We start from the raw sequence: 23,610 nt of genomic DNA on the forward strand, positions 1-23,610 counted from the left end.
AGGTTCTCCTTGATCACATCTGCCAAGAGTATCTCATGACCCCATTTTGCCCTCCTGATTTCCTTAAATGTACTGTAATCCTATATCCTTTTCACACCTCAAGGGATTTGCTTCATCCCAGCTGCCTATGCCTGACACATGCTTCCTTTTTCCAACCAGACATTCAATATCACTCATCAGCCAAAGTTCCCTCCTCCTGTTAGCCTTGCCCTTCATACCAACTAGAACTGGTTAGCCCTGACCTCTCCCTATCTCACTTTGTCCCTTTGCCTGCTAACAGCCTATACTAATCAACGTTTGCAAAAGCAACTGCAGAATGCTGATTTATACCAAAGATAGACACAAGTGCTGGAGTAACTCAGCAGACCAGGCAGCATCTCTGGAGAAAAGGATGGGTGACATTTTGGGACGGAACCCTTATCTTTATTTTCTGAATATCCATAGTAAAGATGAGGGAACGGGGAGGGCCTGGAAACTGAAAGTCATTAAATTGTCGAAGGGTGTGTGAGGTGGCTTGGACATGGGTGAGAAGGGATTGGACCAGAGGGGATAGGATGGAATAGAGGTATATGGAAATGATTTCATTGGGGCCAAGGGCAGGCAGGAACAATGGGTCGGCCAGGGCAGTCTGCTTATGGATTTTGGGGAGAAGGTAAAACCAGGCCATGCAGGGCTGGGCAGACAGCTGGAAGTGATAAAATCAGAGATGATCTGAGAGATAATGGCCTGGTGCTCATCTAACCTGAAACGTCACCCATCCTTACCAGAGATGCTGCCTGACCCGATGAGTAACTCCAGCACTTTGTGTCTATGTTTGCAAGCTCCTGTCTAATTCCATCAAAAATAAGTTTGTCCCAATTTAGAACTTTAATATGTGGACCAGTCGTATCTCTTTCCATAACTATTTAAAAACTAATACAGGTTATTGTTACTTGGCCTAAAATGCTTCCTCCTAATGAGGCTCATATGAGGATAAACTAGACTGTGAAGATTTCTTCCGTGCTCCAGTTTCCTCCCGCATCCTAAAGATGTATTGGTTAATTGGCCACTGTTCTATTTGATCTTATTTGATTGTGCACGCCGGGTTGATTGCATTCGTCGAAACAGGGCGGACCACATGAAGGTAGCATTGGACACTGTAAATTGCCTCTAGTGTGTAGGTGAGTGGAAAGTCTGGGAAGAGGATGATCAGTGCAGATTCGGTGGCTGAAGGCCTGTTTCTGTGCTGTATCCACGATTCCATGACCTCCGTCTGCATATTGCACATCATCCCAACGGGAATGTGTTTTTTCCAGGTCAATTTTCTGGAATTCTTTAACTAATAGCACTGCCAGCACTGTGGGAGTACTTTCACTATAAGATGCATTGATAGCTAATAGCAGTATTAGTAACACTTGTGCATATATTTGTGAAGCTTTTGAACAGTTGCAGTGCCCCAGTGTTCTTCTGCTAACTGTTCCAAGAACAGAAGTTCCAAGTTCTCCAATCAATCCATATCATTACAATTCCTCATCATTAGAACAAATCAATTTCTTAGAATACTAATATGCAAGAGCAGTTTGAAATCAAGAAAGAGGTGATGTTGGGATTCCTGAAAACCATTAAGGTGGATAAATCCCCAGGGCCTGATGGGATCAATCCCAGGTTATTAAGAGAGGCAAGAGAGGAGATTGTAGCAGCCTTGGCGAAGATCTTTGCATCTCCTCTAGCTGTGGGCGAGGTCCCTGAGAGCTGGAGAATAGCTAATGCTTAACAAAGGAAGTTTTTGGATTTCAGGGATTCTAGGCTGGTGAGCCCTCCAGAAGATTGGAGAGGATTCTCCAGGATAGGATTTACTTCCAATTCGTAGTGAATGGGCTAATTATGGACAGTCAGCATGACTTTGAACATGACAGGACATGCCTTACTAACTTGATTGAGTTTTTTGAGGAGGTGACGGTGATCAATGAGGGTAGGGTGATGGATGTTAAATGAGTGGATTTTATTAAGGCATTTGATAAAGTCTCCCATGTTAGGCTGATCCAGACGATTAAGACACATGGGATTGACAGTGACTTGGTTGTATGGATTCATGGCTGGCGTACTCACAGAAGACAAAGGATTGTAGTGGAGGTGCATTATTCAGGCTGGATGTCTGAGACCAGTTAAGTTCCGTAGGGACCAATGCTGAGACCTCTGTTAATTATGTTATATATAAATGGCTTGGATATAAATGAAACAGGTTGGTTAGTAAATTTGCAGATTAATCTGAGAGTGTTGGAGTTGCAGACTGTGAGTAAAGCTATAAAATTATACAGCGGAATATTAATTACTAGACAAATGGGCAGAGAAATGGCAGATAGAGTTGAATCCCACCAAGTGTGAGGTATTGCATTTTGGGAGCTCAAATGTAAAGGGAAAATATACCGTAATGGCAAGACCCTTAACAGCATTAAGATACAGAAGGATCTTGGGGTCCAATTCCTTGAAAGTGGTGGCACAAATAGAGTGGTTAAGAAGGTGTATAGTATGCTTGCCTTCCTTGGTCAGGGCATTGAGTGTGTCAGGAAATCACAATGCAGACATATAGGACTTTAGTTAGACTTCATTTGGAGTATTGCGTGCAGTTCTCGTCATTTCCATTAGAGGGATGTGGAGGCTCTGGATCAGGTGCAGAAGAGTTTTATCAGAAAGTTGCCTGGATCTTGCCTGGGTATTAGGTATAAAGAGAGGTTGGCCAGACTTGGATTGTTTGCTCTGGAACGCCGAAGGTTGAGGGGAGACTTGATAGAAGTACATAAGAGGCATAGATAGACACGATCTTTTTTCCAGGGTGGAAATGTCAAAGACTAGAGCAAGGGTTCCCAACCTGGGGTAGATTTCGCCTACCTAGGGGGTACATTTGTTGATTCTGGATTTGTACATATTTTTTCTCATTCCCTGACTGTTTGGTTCTGGTATACTGGTATCTGGTCATCATTAGTTGTTCATAAATAAGTGAAATAACATTGTTCTGTGCTATTAAAGTTGCCAGGGGTAAACAGGACAAAAAAAGGCTGAGAACCCCTGGACTAGAGAGCATTGGTCATGAAGGGGAAAAGTTTAAAGGAGATGTGCATGGCAAGTTGTTTAGAACAGGACACACTGCCAGAGTCACTGCCAGTCTACCCCACGACAGAAGGGGACGAGTTGTAGTTTGATAGCCACAGAGAAAAAGGATCTCCTGTGGCGTTCTGCGCTGCATCTTGGTGGAACCAGTCTGTTGCTGAAGGTGCTCCTCGGGTGTCATGGAGGGGGTGAGCTGTTTGAGGAGCATCCTCCCCTCCAGTGAATCCAACTCCACCCACAAGACGGACCAGCCTTCCTGATGAGCTTGTTAATTCTGTTGGCATCCGCAGCTTTTGCCCTGCTGCCCCAGCACACGACAGTGAAGAAGATGGCACTGGCCACCACCAATTGATAGAACATCTGCAGCATCTTATTGCAGATATTGAAAGAGTGGAGCCTCCTCCGAAAGTACAGCCGACTGTCCCTTCTTGTACAGGACCTCAGCGTTCCTGGACCAGTCCAGTTTACTGTCCAGGTAAACTCCAAGGTATTTGTACTCCGTGGTAAACTGCACACACACAACCTTGATGGGGACAGGGGACAGGGGTGTTCCTCTCCTCCTAAAGTCCACCACGAACTCCTTAGTCTTGTCGGTGTTGATCTGCAGGTGATTCAGCCCACACCACTCAAAGTCCCTCTCCTCACTGAAGCAACCCACAACTGTAGAGTTATCCGCAAACATCTGCAGATAGCAGGAGTCCAAGTTCTGAAATCGGAGGTGTAGATGGTGAACAGGAAGGGAGAGAGGACCATCCCTTGTGGGGCCCCGTGTTGCTCACCACCATGTCCGAGACACAGTTCTGTAGCCTGACATACTATGGTCTATACCGGTGGAAATGAGAGACAAAAAGAGGATGATCACCTTGTTGAAATTGTAGTATAGGTCCCCAAAAAGATGTTACTGCCCAGCTGGTATATTTGGAACTGTGATTTCCAAACTCTATCCTCAGGGATGGGATGATTCTCAAGAGGCAGCAGTGACTGTCCGAGAACGAATGCACCATACGATCTACTCACTTTCCTGATGTTGATCATTGGCACGGTGCAATGATGGCCAAATGGACATTTGGAGAAGGGACTCCCTCCCTGTGGGGAAGCACTCATGGATGGAGAATGGGCACTCTCATTTCCACGTATGTACATTGTATGTATCTTTGGAGCCTTGTTACGGCAGAAAATCCTATCGCAGTTTGCCTGACCATGTGGGCTGAAGGAGTAACAGGTGAAACCTCAGCCAGAAAAGCATGTCAATCACCTCCCAAACGCAACAGTGGGGGGGGACAGATTATAGTTTGTGGCATCTATCAACAGGGGTGATTCTGAGGCTGAGAGGGTGGGTGAACGAGTGCCACTGTTCGAGCAAGCCTGGCATATTATGAGTACCATCTTCTGAAAGCAAAGCCTGTTAAGAGCATTACGTATAGAAATGAGGCTGCCTCCACCTACTACCTCCCTGATGAGGTCTTTGATGATAAGTCCATGTATGCCAAAGTCACCTGGTCCAATGCCAAGTGGCTCGGGACCACTCAGAACTCCAAACACACCAGTTAGGCAGTGCAGCAGTGAGAGCCAGACTGGCTGGAGACCACAAATGGCTTCACCATTCCAGCAGAACATTCCATATTCACCAGCCAATATCTTTCATTGTCACGGTCTACATTGCATCATATAAAGTGTAGAAGCTAGAGGAGGTCAGTTTTGATAATTAATAAGATCATGGCCTTCACTGCACCCCGTTATCAAGAATATATACAAAAAATGCAGATTAAATCATCAAAACTAAAACCACTGGCCTCTCCAGATGCTCCATCCATAACCACCTTCAAGCCAAGTGTCTCACTGGCGTTGTACTGCAGGACCTGCTGGTACACAATCTGCAGGTTCACCAAAGCAGTGGTTTACAAAAACGCCCCTTTAATATTGAGAACATATTTCCCTCATTTTGTTCCCAACTCACACCCTGCCATCTCTTCTCAGAGCACCTCCTTTTTAAAGTGTTTTTTCATGCTGCAGCTCTTTAATCAACACTGCTGAATTTTCTGTCATTCCCTTTAGTATACAACCACTAACCAAACTTCTGAGTCTCCTCTCTCTAGAAAACTTTAATTTTTCCCCCCAACACCGTCTTCTTCAGATGAGCTCCCCTCGGTCTCTATGTCCTAGTGAGGGTGCGTCATGCCTGTGTCATGATCACTCACGCACTTCAATGGACAGAACCACCCATCTCACCATGCTCCCACCTCCAGCCACATCTTCATGGTCACTTTGTGACTTGGAAGTAAGCAGGTCTGAGAAGAGCTGTACTGGTTACTGCTGGTGTAGACACATTTATGAGCTCTAAACCTCTTGCCACTGTTGAAGGCAACTTTAGATTTTTAGACTTCAAAGATAGGGTGAGAGTCGGCGCCAACCAGTGATCACCCCATACACTAACACGAGATACTAGGAACAATTTTACAATTTACTGAAGCCAATTAATCTATAAACCTGTACGTCTTTGGAGTGTTGGAGGAAACCAGAGCACCCGGAGAAAACCCACATAGTCACAGGGAGAATGTACAAGCTCCATACAGGCAGCACCCATAATCAGGATCAAACCTGGGTCTAGTGGAAACCCTTCCATATCAATCCACGCCAAACACTTCGTCCATAGCCCTCTGGGCCTGTGATTTTTGTGCTCATCTAACTCACGGCTGTCTGGGTGAAAAAGGTCTTCCTCAGATTCTCTCTAAATCTCTTCCCCCTCACCATAAATCTCCATCTAGTTTTATTTATCTCTGTTAAGGGAAATGTTTCTTGCAACCTACCCAATACTCCATATAATTAAAAAAGCCTCAATCATACTTCATTCATAATTTTTCCAAAGGAAGCAGTGATTTTTAAAAAAAGGGAGAGCTCCTCTGGAGGGCGTTCAGGCAAAAGATCATTGGGGAAAGAAAGTGAGTCGTTTGTTCGCAGTGGATTGTAAATTCACAGTATTTTGAGTTAGCTTTGTGTGATAATCAGACCCATTCTAAAAATACTACGTTGAATAACTATGAGAATTTGTTCACAAATTGTCTACTTCCCTATTAATATCTTGTGTGCAGTATTTGCTATTGTGCCTTATCTGATCAAGTGTTCGCTGAGCAAAATGATGCGATTAATTAGTAGTAAAACTCTGAAAATGAAGAGGTCATTCTGTTCAATACACAGTGCAATTGTAGTTTTATGAAATAACTTTAATAAAATCTCCTCTTAGCCTTCAGTGCTCTTATGGAACAAAACCCCTTATGATATATTATGGCACCACTGTGTGTGTCACACTCTACAACATCAGCAGCGTTTATATTGGACACATACAGTTGCAATTGGGACTAATTGAGATAATGACGTTTCATTTGTTATTCCTGAACACTGGATGAAATTAAGCTGTTTTAAGAAATTAAACAATTTTAGTTCATAGTTGACAATGTACTAACTTAATCTGCATCACAATCTTCTGCATTGAACTCAAATTAATATCAACTAATTGAGGCTGAGCTGATCCAAACCAGAGACAAGTCCAAAAATACCAAAGATAGCCACAAAGTGCTGGAGTAACCAGGCAGCATCTCTGAAGAAAAAGGATAGGTACCGTTTCGGTTCGGAACCCTTCTTCTGAAATATGCTGGACTGCCTGCCGGATATCCTGCTGTTGGACTGCTTCATTTTGAACGTGGAGTAATCATCGCACAGGATCTGCTCAAAGAAGTGGTCTGTTTTTTAAAAATTTTCCCTTCTCAGTCCCCTCCTCCATCCCTGCACACATTATGATGAATAAGCAGAAGAATTTAAATATTTTAACTTAAACAGACTGAACATTCAGAGTAATTGTAAATGATCTCATCTTTTCAGCAAACTGCTGACTGCATTATGCAGTTGCCAGCTTAAGAGAAAAAGGAAGGCTCTGAGAATAACACAGTTGCATCCAGTTTCCCTCTACCGGAGTTTCCGAAGTGAAGTGCAAGTTCGGCAACAATGGGGCAGTGCAAAGCTGGAAAGATAAACAGATCACAGCAGTGCCAAACATTCAATAATGGACTTCATTAGCCAACCCTGCATACTTCATGCTCACAAATTCTGGAAACAGAAGGGCATGGCATTGCAAGGCAAACAATGGAAACATCACCATTAGTACTGAACATTAAATAATTCGCTTTTACATTAGATCTTGACATATTCCAATAAGTCACAGTCCAGATATGTGCAGAATGATTTTATGGGTCAGATATTTAGAACTGTTCTGCTAGTAGTTCACATAGCCTCTTTGATACATCTTCCTTACTGGTTCGTAATGTGAGACGATACATCTGAAAAATACATGAGAGACACATGGTAAGGGCTGGGGTGCATCGACTGTAATACCAGTTAACATTTAGATAGGGCAGTAGTTTGAAAATTCATTAGTCATCGATGGTGCTGACCAAACAACTACTGGGACAGTGCAGTACCATGATTTTATTTCTACATGTGTTAATAAACATGATCATGGCTTCCTACATGACACAAAATAGCTGGCCAATGGACATCAAATACTGAACGCAGCTCACTTGTGACAGTGTGTGCAATGATCACGTAAACTAAACCAGTAAGGCCTAAAAAACATAAAAGAAGTGCACAACATTTGTAAGGCACAGATAGCATAGATCATCAAAGTCTTTTGCCCAGGGTGGTGTCAAATGCTAGAAGAAATACAAGAAATGTACGTAATCTGTAAAAGTGGTTTTTTTTTTGTTAGGCCCGGGAACACCAGTGGTGGAAGCAGATATGAAAGCTAAGCTTAAGATGCATTTGGAGGGCACATCAAGTGGTGAAGGGATAGGAACCGTGTTCAGGCAGATGGGTTCAGCTTAAATTGGCGTCGTTATTGGAACAGACATGAAGGGATCAAGGACATGATTCTGTGCGATACTATTCTATGTTCTATGATCCTGACGTAATGAATTAAGAAACCTTGTCAGTTATTGAGCTAAAATTATTTTTTGCTGTTACTAAAAATACAATACAACTATATCCTGACCAGCTTGTAATAACATAGAGAAATAAAATCCTTTGTCATTGTATGATGGGCTGCACCAAAAAGAACTTCAATTCATCTTTCTATCTAATACTGTCATTCTTTTGCTACCTGAAGTGATGCAGACTCTTCTGTTTCTTACCTGTGCCTGAGAGTTTGGTTCCAGACGAAGTAAACATCCAACTTGCACGGTTTTTGTTTGAATGATTCCACTCCCCACAAAGTTGGCGCTGTTTGGATCCACTCCATCCAGAAGTGCCACACCAAATCCCACAAGCTGCCAAACGAAAAGTATATTATCAATACAATCTAAATTGAAATATAAATTAAATACATTAAGTAGTCAACCAACAATCACCTCAAGAATACAATAAAGAACAGGTCCCTTATATCACTAGCTCAAGAATTTCATTTCAAGCCTGCCTTTGGCTACTCAATGAAAATACTAAAACAAGTTGCAACAGAACATTACAGATTTGCAAAGGCAGTTAAAACACAGGTTTAGGTGTCATAGATATATTTTATTCAATTCTGTTTTAATTAACTAGGTTAACTGATTGTTGCTTCAGAATTTTCCATCAATAAGTTAGTGAGCAGTAGTCCCTGTCAAAGTGGGGGATTGTAATTTCTGTGCCATATTTCACAGTGAAAGTAGTCGGTGGGTGGCTGCAGTGACAGTGGGTATACTAACATGGGTGGAGAAATGATAAATTAAGAGTAATCCGAGCAAGTGTGATGTTTTGCGCTTTGGGAGACCAAATGTAAGGGGAATGTATACAGTTAATCCAATCCAATCCAATCCAACTTTATTTGTTAAGCACTTTAAAACAACCAATGTTGACCAAAGTGCTGTACAGAAGAATAAACAAGGCATCATAAACAGACAACATAACAGCTCACATGAGGCGCAAAAAATACATATGAAATACAACAATAAATTAAAAGACATAAAACATGAGTAAAAATAATAGCCACGCAATAAAAGCAATCAAAATAAGAAATTAAATCAAGTAAATAAAGTCGACATCTTACTGGGTATCAAAGGCCACGGAGAAGAGATGGGTTTTAAGAAGTGATTTAAAAACAGACAGAGAAGAGGCCTGTTTAATGTGGAGAGGCAGATCGTTCCATAATTTGGGTGCCGACACAGCAAAGGCACGGTCCCCTCTGAGCTTCAGCTTAGTTTTAGGCCCACTCAGGAGCAGCTGATTATCTGACCTGAGAGAGCGGGCGGGTGTATAAGGGTGTAGAAGCTCAGATAGGTAGGGTGGGGCAAGACCATTCAGGGATTTAAAAGCAAATAAAAGAATTTTAAAATGGATCCTAAACTGAATAGGCAACCAGTGGAGTGAGGCTTAAATGTGCGAAATGTGCTCATGTTTACGTGTGCCAGTTAAAAGACGTACAGCTGCATTCTGTACCATCTGGAGACGGGCGATGGAGGACTCGGTATTGGCAAGACTCTTAATAGCATTGATATACAGAGGGCTTTTGGGGCCCAAGTTTATAACTTCCTGAAAGTGGTAACACAAGCAAATAGAGTGGTGCTGTATTATTTTCTGCTGCATCTCTGACTGAACAACTTATCCTTGGAGATGCCACACTGACAGTGCAGTGCTTCCTCAGAACTGCCTTGTTAGCAGTGTAATGTTTCCTCAGTTTTTCTCTGTACATTTTAACTAAATTGACAGCTTGGAAATCCAGAATGTTTGAACCTACATCCTACAACCTACACTGGCAATGATACTACAACCAATGCCAAGACTGATACTGAATACAAATCCAGCACAAACATTGGATTGTAGTGTGAAGTTTTTGCATTATTTAACATATTATGACATAGGTTTAAAGTGAAGGGGAAAGGGTTTAGTAGGAATCTGAGGGGTAACGATTTCACACAAAGGGTGGTGGATGTATGGAACAAACTGCTAGAGGAGGTAGTTGAGGCAGGGACTATCCCAACATTTAAGAAACTTAGACAGGTATATGGATAGGACAGGTTTGGAGGGACATGGACCAAACGCAGGCAGGTGGGACTAGTATAGCTGGGACAGGTAGGCCAGTTGGGCCGAAGGGCCTGTTTCCACACTGTATCACTCTATGACTCTATGCAGAATAATTTGTATATACCTTTGCTTTTGTTATCTCTGAATCCATTGGACTCTTAGCTTGAAATATCTGCTGCACTTCTTGCAGTGAGCTATGGGACATAAGAAAAACATATTTGGTAAATGTTTCCATGGCACAGCGTTTTGCAATACCGTCCTGTTGTAAATTTTCCTAGCTAAACACTGAAATAACATCCCCAAAACCTGGAATGAACTCTTGTGAAAGCAGCACCAATTGAATGGTCACACCATTATTATCATTAAGCCAGGAGACTAACCCTAGTTCAATCTGCAGGCATAGTACAAACTTGCAGAATGGAAGAGAAACTTGGAAATAAGATGCCGGAGATCAGCCTTGACATCAAAATAGTATCTGACTGTTTGTCAATAGGAATGAAGGAGAAATATTCTCCATTTGTCAGTCAAAATTTAGCACAGATGGTCGTGTTTATAGGGGGATAATTATCTCAGCCCTTGGCATTGATGCAGTAGTTGCCCAGTCGGGAGTCGGGAGACAATGGCTTGTGGGTGATTAGATATAAGCAGAAAAGGAGAGAGTACAAAGCAGGCAGATGGAGCCAGATCAGGGAGGGGAGGGTAGAATTAGAGACAGAGGCTGGAAGGTGATAAGTGAAGGCACAAGAGAAAACTCAGTAGGTGGGGAACAAAGCTGGATTACATGTGTCGGGGTGAAGTGAAAAGGCAGGATGAGAGTATCTGGGTGGATCAGAAGAAGAGAGAAAGAAACACAGGGGTTAAGGAACTAGATGGGGTAGGGATAGAGCGTTTGCCAAGGATGGAGAAACATAGATGCCTAGGTGATTTGTGTTTGTCCTCACTATGGCAGTAAAAAACCCAAGGACAGGTAGGTCAGTGTGGGAATGGGAAGGGGAATTGAAATAATATGCAACAAGAAGCTACAGTCTACTGTTGTAGTCTACCATTATATGTGTTCCACACTGCTATTAACTAGTCTATGCTGGTCTTATTGATGTAGAGGCCATATCAAGAGCATCAAATGCAATAGACCAGGATGACCAAGTAGCATGTGAATCTTTGCCTGAGCAGGAAGATCTGTTTAGACCCCGTATGATAGTGGGACTAGTTGTAGGAACAATTGTTGCATCTGCATCCGCTGAAGAGGATGGGAGTGGTGGGATGAGCAAACCAGGTAGATATGAAGAGTGTGATCCCAGTGCAAAGCAGAATGGGGTTGGGTTGGGTTGGGGGGGGGGGGGGATGTTGTCACTGGTGGTTGGATCTTGCTGCAGCTGGCAGAGATGACCAAGTATATGTTGGATGTGGAGGCTGGTGGAATGAAAGGTGAGGACTAAAGAATCACTATCCTATTTTGTTTGGGGGAATGTGTGAGCAGTAGTGTGGGAAAAGGAGGAAATGCAGATGAGGGCTCTAACAGCAGTAGAGAGTAAATCATGTTTCCTGAAAACGGAGGAAATTTCAGATATTCACAGCGGGAGGAGGGCAGGCTCATGCTGGTGTCCATTGATGTGTAAAAATTGAGTGGAATATTAAACAATATTGGGAGTAAGAATAAGTACTGCAGGCATGATGGGAGTATTAGAAATGGGCAACTGGTGGGATCTTTGTTCCAGAAAGAAGCATTGGGCCCTAAAACCTGTTTATCAAGGGTTGGAGGTGTATAAAGACTGGATGTCTATGGTGAAGTCGGGGCAGGGAATTGTAAGTTGTCTGAATGGTGGAGAGCATATGAATGTGGGTGGGAAGGGGAGACAGGATAGTGTTGAGATATGAGCAGATAGCTTCAGTGTGGCAAGAAGATTGAGAAACAATGGGCCTACCAGGACAGTTCCAATTGTGACTCTTAGATAAGAGATAAAAATGGGCAGTGGTGGGTTGGGGCATCATCAGGTTGGAGGCTGGGGATGGGCAATCTCTTGATGTGATGAGATCTGTGAATGTCTGGGAGACCATATCCCGGTATTCGTTGGTGGGCTCATGGACCAGGGGTAGGTATGAGGAGGTGTCCAAGCCTCAGCAACATAGAAGTCAGTCCACTAGACCACATGAGCATCACCCTTGTATACAGGTTTAATGACAATGCTGGCTTTGGTGCAAAGTGAGTGGAGACATAGAAACAAATTGGGTTATGGCTGCGAAATGGCAATGATAATAATCCAACCACTTTATTTTGATAGTTAATGGCATTACCATCAGCAGATCTATCATCAACTGGGGGTCACCCTTGACCAGAGACTTAACAATTTCAGCCCCAATGAATATGGTGGCCACAAGAGCAAGTGAGAGATTATAAATTTGATGGCAAATGATTCACCTCGTAGCTTCACAATGCATGCACCATTTACAAGTCACAAACCACAAGTCATGTTCATGATGCAATATTGTCCATAGAGTCACGAGATCTAATAATAGTCAGGAAGCCATCTCTACCATATCTGCATCATATTTGAAAGAAGCCATCTATAACAAAGCAGCCCTATGTGACTGGTGTCCATTCAGCAGCTTAAAAAGTAATCCCTTCCATCATGCATGAGATGCATTAGAACAACTCACCCAAGGCTTCTTTAAAGTAGCACTCTAACCTGTAACTTACACTGCTTAGAAATGATGCATTGGTAAACTTAGCTCCAGACCATGCCCCATTCTGATGTATACAGCTATTCCTAGTTTAAATCATGAGATTCTCTGTCTAATACCAAGATAGCAGTACTTTCATCAATTATAGTGATGGAAAGCAACACTGCAACACTTTAGTACATTACAACTAAAACCTGACACCTAGATCTTACAGGGAGACAGGGACTATTGTCTAATTTTTCATCTATCTTTCACTCACTCTGGCAAAATACTATGTCCTCATTGTTGGGGAAAGAACTGCAGATGCTGGTTTAAACCGAAGATGCTGATTTAAATAAAATGCTGGACTAACTCAGCGGGACAGGCAGCATCTCTGGAGAGAAGGAATGGGTGACGTTTCAGGTCAAGACCCTTCTTCAGACTGAAAGTCACCGGAAAGTGAAACAAGAGATATAGATGATCATGTAGAGAGATATCGAACAAATTAATGAAAGATATGCTAAAACAGTAACAATGATAAAAGGAACAGGCCATTGCTAGCTGTATCTAGGTGAGAACGAAAGCTGGTGTGACTTGGGTGGGGGAGGGATGGAGAGATAGGGAATGCAGGGGTTACTTTGAATTTGAATTTGAATTTGATTCCTTTATTGTCATTCAGACCTTTCGGTCTGAACGAAATTTCAGTTGAAGTTAGAGAAATCAATATTCATACTCCTGAGTTGTAAATGTTGATCTGGTTCTGGCGTCATCTGTGACCGCTCAGATTGGCCTATATTGTACCAAGACCAGATGGGTCCATGTGGATGAGTGCCAGTGTGTTAGCTGGTATGTGCATTGGGTAGCTCATCGTTGTTTTTCAGCAGTGAATAGTCACAAATGCATTTGCCATGGGCCTATGAAAGGCCTAAAACGATTGCATTTTCAGCATTTCATGGGCTAATTTTGCTACAATTCATCGTGGAAGGGCGTATACCTGCTTAACTGTTTCCAACGGCGGAAAAAGTCTTCAGCTGACATCTCCGTGGGCTGGAAAAATTTATTCAATGTAATGGGAAGCTTGACAGAGATATTTTGAAGATCTCCATCATATCTGCTATAAAAGAAAGCAGAACAGGAAAGTGAAATAACAATGGCAAAACCCACTGCTGTAATTATTTCAACCTGCAACTATCCCCAGTGGCACAAAGCCAGCCAGGGATTACTTTTCAAAGGACGTATACCTGAACTGAACATTGAGAAATGGTGCATTGACAAAGTCGGAGATGCACTCGATGTTTAGCACTTGTTGAACCTGGGTGCTACCTTCAAGCATGGAATCCACAGGCTTGGTTTGAATATTCAATTGTGCAGACATAGTTAAGGACATGACAATATACACATTCGCAAAGTTCTTTGTAACAGCAGCAGACTTCCGTGTACTGATCTTTTCAGTAGACTATGAAAGAAATTTAACACAGTTTCCCCTCTGGTAAGTGAAGGTTGCAGTCTTTCCCATTGCAACAGAGGTCTACTGACTATTACATATTGCAAAGCCCTTTGTCCATACCATTAAAATCAAAGGCCATTTACAAGCATTAAAATCTCAAAGATGCGCTCAAGAATGTGTACGTAACACTTTTGCTTCAGTGTGGCATAAAAACATTTGATATCCCCTTTGTAGAAATCTTTCTCAAATCCTTGTGATTGTTATTTTCCTTGGAAAGAATATATAGCCTACAGTTCCATGAGACGGTATCAATAACACGGAAAAAACAACCACCACTGGAAACAATCAGTGGGTCAGGCAGCTTCTCCTAAAGGTCGCAGATACTAAACATTATTTCCGCCTCCAGAAATGATGCATAATCTGATAAATAGTTCCAGCATTGGGTTTTCAATCTCACATTTCCAGCATTCACATTAATTGAGTTAGTAAAGAGAGTATAAAAAGTTCTGATGAATATTGTTATTTTAATCGCAAGAAAATTGTAGAATTTTCCAAGAACACGTTTTAAACAACAGGCAAGAAAACCATTGATTTATCCCCGAGAGAAGTGGAATAATGGAACCGTGCTGATTCATCAGCTTAAGACACGTTGTTCGTCAGAACAGTGGTTGGGGAACTGTTAACAAGGGGGAAAGAGAACATTAGTTTTGTCTGGCAGTCAAAGTTAATTATTCAAATAACAACCGACTGTCAATCTGACTCAGACGGTGGTTACCTTGCCCATCAGTGGAGGACATAGATTAGAGATCCAGCCCATGATCCAGAATTTGAACACTGGACTGACGCAGCATTGAAGTGTGACCAAAGTGCTATTCTAATGAGGCCATCCAATGGTGTAGCTGAAGGTTTCACTGTTATTAATAGCCAGCAACTAATCAACCGGATGGATTGGAGCCCGTGTATGACTGCCCGGCAACATTGACCACTTTTCCAAGTCGCATGTTTCACTGGAGTGTGGATTTGGTGATGATTTTTGTGGCTCCGCATTTATGTCAAGGTCAAGATAAACTCATCTGTAATCTGTCTGCTACAGAGATACATCTCCATTCCGAGTTGGAGATTGCAAGCACTTTTCAGAAGACACAAACAGAGAAATACTGGGCTGTCTTATGCGGCTGCTGGTTAGGGGAACACAACTGTTCTGGGAAGTGCAATTGTAGGACACATTTTGAGGGGAGAGACAGACAAGCAGGAATCATAACCAGGTTTTCTACGTGCCATTTCCCCTTGAAATTTGTGCACATTGGTCTAAGTTGTTTCCTAGGAACTTCAATCACTGCGAATTCAGATAATTTAGAGTTGACCGAAATGGAAACACCCACTTTCGGTGCACAATAGCTCATAGCAGTATATAAATAGAAAGGGTCTCCAAGACTATTCGTCACCTCAGGCACTGTTTTCAAGCTTTGATTTTCACACAAAGGATATGAGCAGAGAGGTTTCCGGGGCAGATGACTTCTGAGGTGAAGCTGTTGAACTGATCAGAAGTTTTGTTTCCATAAAACACATACATTCGACCTGCAGACAATGGGAGTAGTTATGTTAGCAGACGTACCTCCTTGAACATTCTCACTAACCTCTCACTCCCCAATCGCATTTACAGCAAGTTACAAGAAGCCCATGAAATTTCACAACATTTTGTTCAACCGCATTGTTAAAATACAACTGCTTCCAAGACACAGAGCATTTCCAGGATAGCAATAAAATGACTGCCACAGTTCAGTAATTTTACATCTTCAGCATAGGGAACTGGACAAGGACTCAAGAACAAGTGAAAGTATGGAATTAGTGGATATCTTATTTGAAGCAGCTGCCAGCTGAGGTGCATGGAGGAAGCATGCTACTAAATTGTAGGTACCATTTTAAGCATCTGGTAATAAATCTTCTGGTATCTCTTCTTTAATGCCTGTTCCTTCCCTTCACTAGTCCTTATGGTGCTGGCCATGTAGTTCTGAGTACAAGCAGCCATCTTTCCCCATACAAACTGTGTACAATGTGGGGTACTGACAGCTGATGGCATCACAGCATTACTCAACCCAGTCTTGTTGAGACGTCTATAAATTACTACTTCCATTTGCAGTTGCAGGTCAGGCGATGGGAAGACAAGCCACTTTACCTGCATCTCCGACAAAGATGCCAGGGATGTGCCATGTTCACTACCTTAGTCAGAAACTGCTAACCTGCAATAAACTCTAGGATAAGCGCTAATTCCCAGCGCATTCCAGATCATAATCACTGCATACATTTCTTTATTCCTCACGGTACTCCCTTGTTGGAAGGATCAGGGATCAATGTAAAGAGATCTGAGTCAAAAAACTAGGATTGCCTCAGTGTCAAAGGCTCAGTGGGGGCTGAATTTTTAGTCAGTCATACAGCGTGGAAACAGGCCCTTCGGCCCAACTTGGCATTCACAAAGGAAACAGACTTGGCTGTTGGAGAATTCAATGAAATGGGTCAGTGAGAGTCCTGTGCAGGTCTCTATAAATAAAGAGGGGATACTTTATGCCTTGCTATGATAAATTCCCAGAGCAGGATGGGATGTACATTGGAGGCAAGGGAAGATTGCAGGGGCTCTGGCTGAGATTTTTATATCATCACTGGATGAAGTACTTTATAATTTAAAGACGGAAAATGTGGTCCCCTTTTTCAAGAAAGGCAGCAGGGAAAAGCCCAATAACTATAGACACGTGAGCTGGAAGGGAAGATACAATAAAAACTCTGAGGGGGGGATTAAAGATTACTTGAAAGGCAGGAACTAATCACAGACAGCCAGCATGACTGTCAGGGGCAGATACTATCTGGCCCATTTGATTGAACTCTTTAGTTAACAAAGTCTGTCGATGAGGCAGGACTATAGATATGATTTACATTGATATCGCTAATGTCTTTGTCACAATCGATGTTCAATCCATTGTTAAAATAAAACTGATTCTAAAACACAGAGCATGTCCACCACAACATTAATATAGTATCACAATTCAGTCATTCTATGTCTGCAGTATACAGAACCGAACAGGGACTCTAGATCCCACATGGGAATCTGGTTCAAAACATTAGGGTGCGTGGGATCTCTGGAAAGTTGGCAATTGGAGACAGAGGGTAATGTTAGAGGGTTGTTTTTATGGTTGGATGTCTATGAATAATGGTGTTCCAGAGATCAGTGGCATGGCCTTTGCTGTTTGTAATATGCGTGATGACATGGATGTGAATGTGGGAGCCATGATCGGTAGGTTCATGGATGACGAGATTGACGGAATTGTTGATGGTGTAGAAGATAGTTTTAGGCTGCAGAGAGATACTTACGTGATGGTGAAATAGGCTAAATATTGGCAAATGGATTTTAATCCAGACAAATGGGAGAAGATGCATTTTTGGCAGCACTAGCAAGGCTAGGACATGCAACATGAATGGTTGAGTTCGGGAATATTGAGAAACAGTACTTGCAATGCAGGTAGATAACATGATTTGGAAGGCATGTGTGATACTGTTTGGAGCACTGAACAATGAATTAGTGAGTTATGCTCCAATTTTATTAGACCTCGGTCAGACCTGAGCCAGAGAACTGTGTGCAGTTTTGGTCACGTTGCAATAGTCCATTCGAGTAATATGGACAAATTGAACGTGAAATGGGAAAGAGTAGGGAAAATAGGGATATTGGGAGGAGAGAGGAGAGAAAAGCAAAAGACTTACCCAAGTTCTGTCTAAACTCAGATCTCAGACCAATCTGTAAAAGTTGGTTCTCAAATAAGACACCATTATTTTTACAAACAAACCTGAAAAATAGAAGGGTGGGAAGATACAGAGAAACAGAGTGTGTATAGTATTCTAGAGGAATAAATCTTTTTTGAAGCGCCTTACTTGAAAATAGTCAATTATAGAAAGGACATTGTCTTTGTTGAAGGGACAACCAGCATGTACCCACATGGATCAGACTAAGTGATCAACACAGGCTTCCAGGCTTGAGTCCTGAGAATGGCAATGAAAGGCAGAATACTGAGAACACTGCACTCTCCTTTCTTTCCTGACAACCAAAACCAATGAACAATAAATATGAAATCATTTTCTCTGCAACCTTGAAGATGTTGACTTTAGCAGGAGATAGCTCCAGTTTTAGCAGGAAAGTACCATTCTTCAGGACCTCAGTCAAAGTGACTGGAATTCCCTTTCCAGGAATCTAGCCTGGTGTTGTTCAACATGGTAAGCATTTGCCATATGTGACTAATTTACAATCCACTTTTGGCCAACTGCGTTTCTGATTAGTGAATTAATAGTGAGATATTTACACATTTGATAGACCTGGCATCTTAAGGTTATCACAACACAGTGACTGTATTTTTATGGTATAATCATGAGTTCTAAAGGTAATATAAAAAGGAGATTGTGAATAGTTTATTACGCTATAGTGACTTAATTGCTGGAAATATTTATTTATTTAGTAAATACATGCATGGGCATAGGAATATGCAAAGTTCTTACTGACAAGACTGAAATCTTGATAGCCATCCAACATCTATTCTCAATTGCAGTAGGCATCAGATATAAAGAATATTCATGGTCATATGATCAGGCTCTCTGGCCAACTCATCCAGAATAACTAAGATGCCCGTCTAAGCTACTTGATGCCCATCTAAGCTACTAAGCTAATAACTGAATTCATTCTATCCTTGCCCCTCATGATTTTATACCCTTCTGTGAGAACATGTCTCAGTCTAATACTTTAGTGGGGGGGGGGGAGGGGGGGGGGGGAAACAGGGACGGGGGGGGTCGAGGGTCAGTGGGATGCGGGGTATGTCAAATGATCCTTTCCTGTTTCTAAATTCTACCCATGCAGCCTCCTCACTGGTTGATCTTACAAGCATGCCCTCTTTCAAGAGTTAGAGAGTTAGATTTAGCTCTTAGGGCTAAAGGAATCAAGGAACATGGGGGAAAAAGCGGGAACGGCGTACTGATTTTAGATGATCAGCTATGATCATATTGATTGGCGGTGCTGGCTCGAAGGGCCGAATGGCCTACTCCTCCTCCTTTTCTATGTTTCTATGTTTCCCAAGGAATAAAGTTCCAGCCTGCCCAAATTCTGCCTAATATCTCCATTCTTCCAGTCATGACAACATTCTTGTAAATCTTCTCTGCAATCTTTCTAAGTGTGACCTCTCAACATCTTGTACATTGCAAAATAACATTCAAACTTCTATACTCAATGCCTTTACTAATGAACGTCAGCGTGGCAAAAGCCTCTTCACCACCCTGTCTACTTGTGATGCCACTTTCAGGGAACTAGATACTTGCACTCCTCAGTCCCTCTGCTCCCTAACACTCCCCAGTGTTCTATCGTTCACTGTTAAAGTCCCATCCTGACGTGACTTCCCAAAATGCAACACCTCAGACTTAGATTAATTAAACTCCTTCTGCTATTTCTAGGCCCAATTACCCAGGTGATTGCTGTAATTCTTGATAATCTTCTTCACTACCTACAATACCACATATTTTAGTATCTTCTGCAAAGTTACTAACCATGCGTTGTACATTCCCATCCAAATTGCGGATATAAATGACAAACAATAATAGGCCCAGCTCCGACCCCTGGCATACACCACAAGTACTGTGTCCAAAAAAACAACCTTCCACCATCATCCTCTACTTCCTACCATCAAGTCAATTATGTATCCAGTTCTGGATCTTCTTGGATCCTATGCTATCTCATCTTCTAGAGCAGCTAGAAGTGGCGGCGCTGTGATACAGCTGCGGCTCGCCTGCAGTCTGTCTGTTTTTACTTTTTGTGTTGTTTTTTTTTGTCTAGTTTAGTAATTTTTTTGGTTATTAGGTGGTGTTATGTGTGTGGGGGGAGGGTGAAACAGAGCTTTCTGTCTCTCCCTTCGGGGGAATGCGACTTTTTGTCGTATCCCCCTTCTCTTCCCCCGTCTGCGCTGAGGCCTAATGGCGGAGCTGGCGGCCTCCAACCTGCGACCGACCTCGAGGGTCCGGAGGTAGAGCCAGCCAGGACTCACCAACGCGAGGCTGGCCGTCTTCGAGCTGTGGCTGTGGCGACGTCCGGGCAGCGGCACGACTCGGCGCTCCGGTGAGGGCGGACGGCGCGGGGCTGAGACACTCCTGTGTGAGCGGCACGGCTACTGGCTGGAAGGCGCTCCCGTGTGAGCAGCCCGGTGCGGGGCTGAGACGCTGCCGTGTGGGCGGACCGGCTCCCGGCTGGAAGGCGCTCCGGTGAGGGCGGACCGGCTCCCGGCTGGAAGGTGCTCCCGTGGGGGCAGCCCGGTGCGGGGCTGAGACGCTGCCTTGTGGTGCGGGGCGGAGACGATGCTATGGCGGCTGAGGCGGCGTTCTGGAGGCGGCGACCTGGATCCGGGGCTCGGCCGCGGGCCAGTGGAGGACAATGTCGGGAGCTCGCAGGTCACAGGCTGGTGCCTGTTTTCCGGAGCACCCGTTGCAACAGCTGCGGGCAGCTTCGACCACCCCCGGGCCGCGGAGCTTGAACCGCGGGACTGATGCCATCGCCCGGTGGGGTATCGCCTCGGCGCAGAGGGAGAAGAGGAGGGAAGAGACAGTAACTCTAAGACTTTTGCCTCCATCACAGTGAGGAGGTGTTTGGTGAACTCACTGTGGTGGATGTTAATTTGTGTTTATTGTGTTTTGTTATTATTACATGTATGGCTGCAGGCAACAGCATTTCGTTCAGACCGAAAGGTCTGAATGACAAATAAAGGATTCAATTCAATTTAATTCAATCAAGTGGAACTTTTTCAAAAGCCTTACTGAATCCATTTAGACTTTATCCAGTGGCCTGCACTCATAGGCCTTCTGGCTCACCTTTTTAAAAAAAAGTCAAATTTTTGAGACACAGTTTCCTGCACACTTTGCTGACTATCCCTCATCAACCCTCGTATTTCCAAATACATTTATATCCTATCCCTCAGATTCCCCTTCTAATGTTACTGAACCTTAGATGTTAAGCTGATTGATTGATAGTTCCCAGGTTTTTCTTCACAGCCGTTCTTGAATAAAGGCACAATAGTAGCCACCCTCCAGTCTTTCAGCACCTCACGTGTGTAATGATAATCAGCCAGGGCTCCCTCAATTTCTACTGTACTTTCCCACAATGTTCTTGGAAATTATTGATCGGAACTCAGAGATTTATCGACCTTCATATATTTTGAGATGTCCAGCACCATCTCTTCTATGATGTGGACTAACCCTAAGACTCAATTTGCTTAGTCTTCATGTCTTTCTCCTTGGTAAAAACAGAGGTGAACTATTTATTGAGGACCTTGCCCACCTTCTGTGCTCCACATATAGATGTCCTTTCTTTTTTTGTTGATGAGTCCTATTCTTTCGCTAGTTACTTTTTCCAGTTAATATATAATCTATTTGGATTCTCCCTGATCTTCTCTACCAAAGCTGTCTCGTGCCTTCTTTTTGCCACCCCTATTTCCTTCCTAAGTATACTCCTGCATGCCTGTACTCCCTCAAAGAATTTGCTTGATCCCAGCTGCTCGCACCTGACCTACGCCTCCCCTTTTTTCTGACCAGAACCTCAATATATTGTCATCCAGGATTTCCTCTTCCTTTTTCTTCATGCTAACAAGAACACGCAGACCTTGAACTCCCATTATCTCATTTTTAAAATCCTCCCAATTGTCTAATGTCCCTTTGAATGCAAACATTCTGCTCCAATCAACTTTTGCAAGTTTCTGTCAAATATCATCAAAACTCACCATGCCCCAATTTAGAACTTTAAGTTGTGGACCATTTCTGTCCTTTTCATAATTATTTGAGAACTTATCAAATTATGGTCATCGGTCGCATCCTCATCCCCAGTGACTGACACTTCAGTCACTGGCCCTGCCCTATTTCCCAAGAGACTTTTACATAGGACCCTCTACATATTGCCCGAAGACATTTTTCTGAACACAATCAACAAGTTCCACCCCATCTATGCCCTTTACCCTATGGCAGTCCCTAAGTTAGAAAAGTTAAAATCTCCTATGAGCACCCTGTTACTCTTTCAACTTTCCATAATCACCCAGCATATTTGTTCCTTTAATTGACAATAGTTAAATTAGATTAGGGTATTCATCCCCTTGTTTCTCAGCCTCACTCATAAAGCCTTGTGGGATGACAGAAACATAGAAAAAAGGTGCAGGAGGAGGCCATTCGGCCCTTCGAACCAGCAACGCCATTCATTGTGATCATGACTGATCGTCCCCAATCAATAACCCGTGCCTGCCTTATCCCCATATCCCTTGATACCCCTAGAGCTCTATCTAACTCTCTCTTAAATCCATCCAGTGACTTGGCCTCCACTGCCCTCTGTGACAAGGAATTCCAAATTCACAACTTTGGGTGAAAACGTTTTTTTCTCACCTCAGCCTTAAATGGCCTCCCCTTTATTCTAAGACTGGCCCCTGGTTCTGGACTCGCCCAACATTGGGAACATTTTTCCTGCATCTTGCTTGTCCAGTCCTTTTATAATTTTATATGTTTCTATAAGATGCCCCCTCATCCTTCTAAACTCCAGTGAATACAAGCCTAGTCTTTTCAATCTTTCCTCCTATGACAGTCCCGACATCCCAGGGATCAATCTCGTGAACCTACGCTGTTCTGCCTCAATCACAAGGATGTCCTTCCTCAAATTAGGAGACCAAAACTGTACACAATACTCCAGATGTGGTCTTACCAGAGCCCCATACAACTGCAGAAGAACCTCTTTACTCCTATCCCTCGGTAATTTTATCTCAGACAATTGCTGTAATGTTCTTATTAATCAAAAGTGCAACTTCCCCTACTCCCATTCTTCTGTCTTTATCCACTGGTAGCACCTGTACCCTGGAACATTAAACTGCTAGTCTTGTCCATTCTTTAACCACATATCTGTCATGATTATTATGACTTCATCACACATACATATCCACGCTCTGAGCTCAGCTGCCTTATCTGTCAGGCTTCTAGCATTGAAATAAATGCAATTTAATCCAACAGTACTTTCTCGCTCCATGCTGTGCTCCTGCCTGACTTGTCTACTGAACTTGCTGTTATTGATCTCCACATCAACTTGTCATCTACCTCACTACTGCTTTGAATCCCGTCCCTTTCAAATCTAGTTTAAACTCTCCTTAGTAGCACTAACAAATCTGTCTGTCAAGATTTTGGTTCCCTCCCAATGCAAGTGCATATCTGTCCCTCTTGTACAGGTTATTTTTGTTCTAGAAGATATCTCCGTAGTCCAGAAATCAGAATACCAGGCCTTTGTACCAACTGTTCAGCCATGCGTTCATCTGTCCAGTCCTCCTATTCCTACCATC

At 43.0% G+C, this 23,610-nt stretch overlaps 1 protein-coding gene across 4 annotated transcripts in view; it reads right to left on the reverse strand.

The window, feature by feature from the left end:
• Positions 1-6,293: 6,293 nt before the first annotated feature.
• LOC116984310 (AP-2 complex subunit alpha-2-like) overlaps positions 6,294-23,610 on the reverse strand; it is a 73,850-nt gene continuing 56,533 nt past the window's right edge. For 2 of the 4 annotated variants that reach the window (XM_033038426.1, XM_033038424.1), the window contains 7 exons: positions 17,987-18,069; positions 15,725-15,814; positions 14,031-14,154; positions 13,784-13,903; positions 10,256-10,325; positions 8,268-8,402; positions 6,294-7,418 (listed from right to left, as the gene is read on the reverse strand). In XM_033038426.1, coding sequence (XP_032894317.1) covers positions 7,341-7,418; positions 8,268-8,402; positions 10,256-10,325; positions 13,784-13,903; positions 14,031-14,154; positions 15,725-15,814; positions 17,987-18,069 — 700 coding nt within the window. In that variant the 3' untranslated portion in view covers positions 6,294-7,340. Of the gene's footprint in view, positions 7,419-8,267; positions 8,403-10,255; positions 10,326-13,783; positions 13,904-14,030; positions 14,155-15,681; positions 15,815-17,986; positions 18,070-23,610 lie in introns of those variants that run through there. The other 2 variants (XM_033038425.1, XM_033038427.1) reach the window with 2 other exon arrangements.

Source organism: Amblyraja radiata, chromosome 20 (genome assembly GCF_010909765.2).
Source record: "Amblyraja radiata isolate CabotCenter1 chromosome 20, sAmbRad1.1.pri, whole genome shotgun sequence".
In the NCBI taxonomy this organism is placed as follows: Eukaryota; Metazoa; Chordata; class Chondrichthyes; order Rajiformes; family Rajidae; genus Amblyraja; species Amblyraja radiata.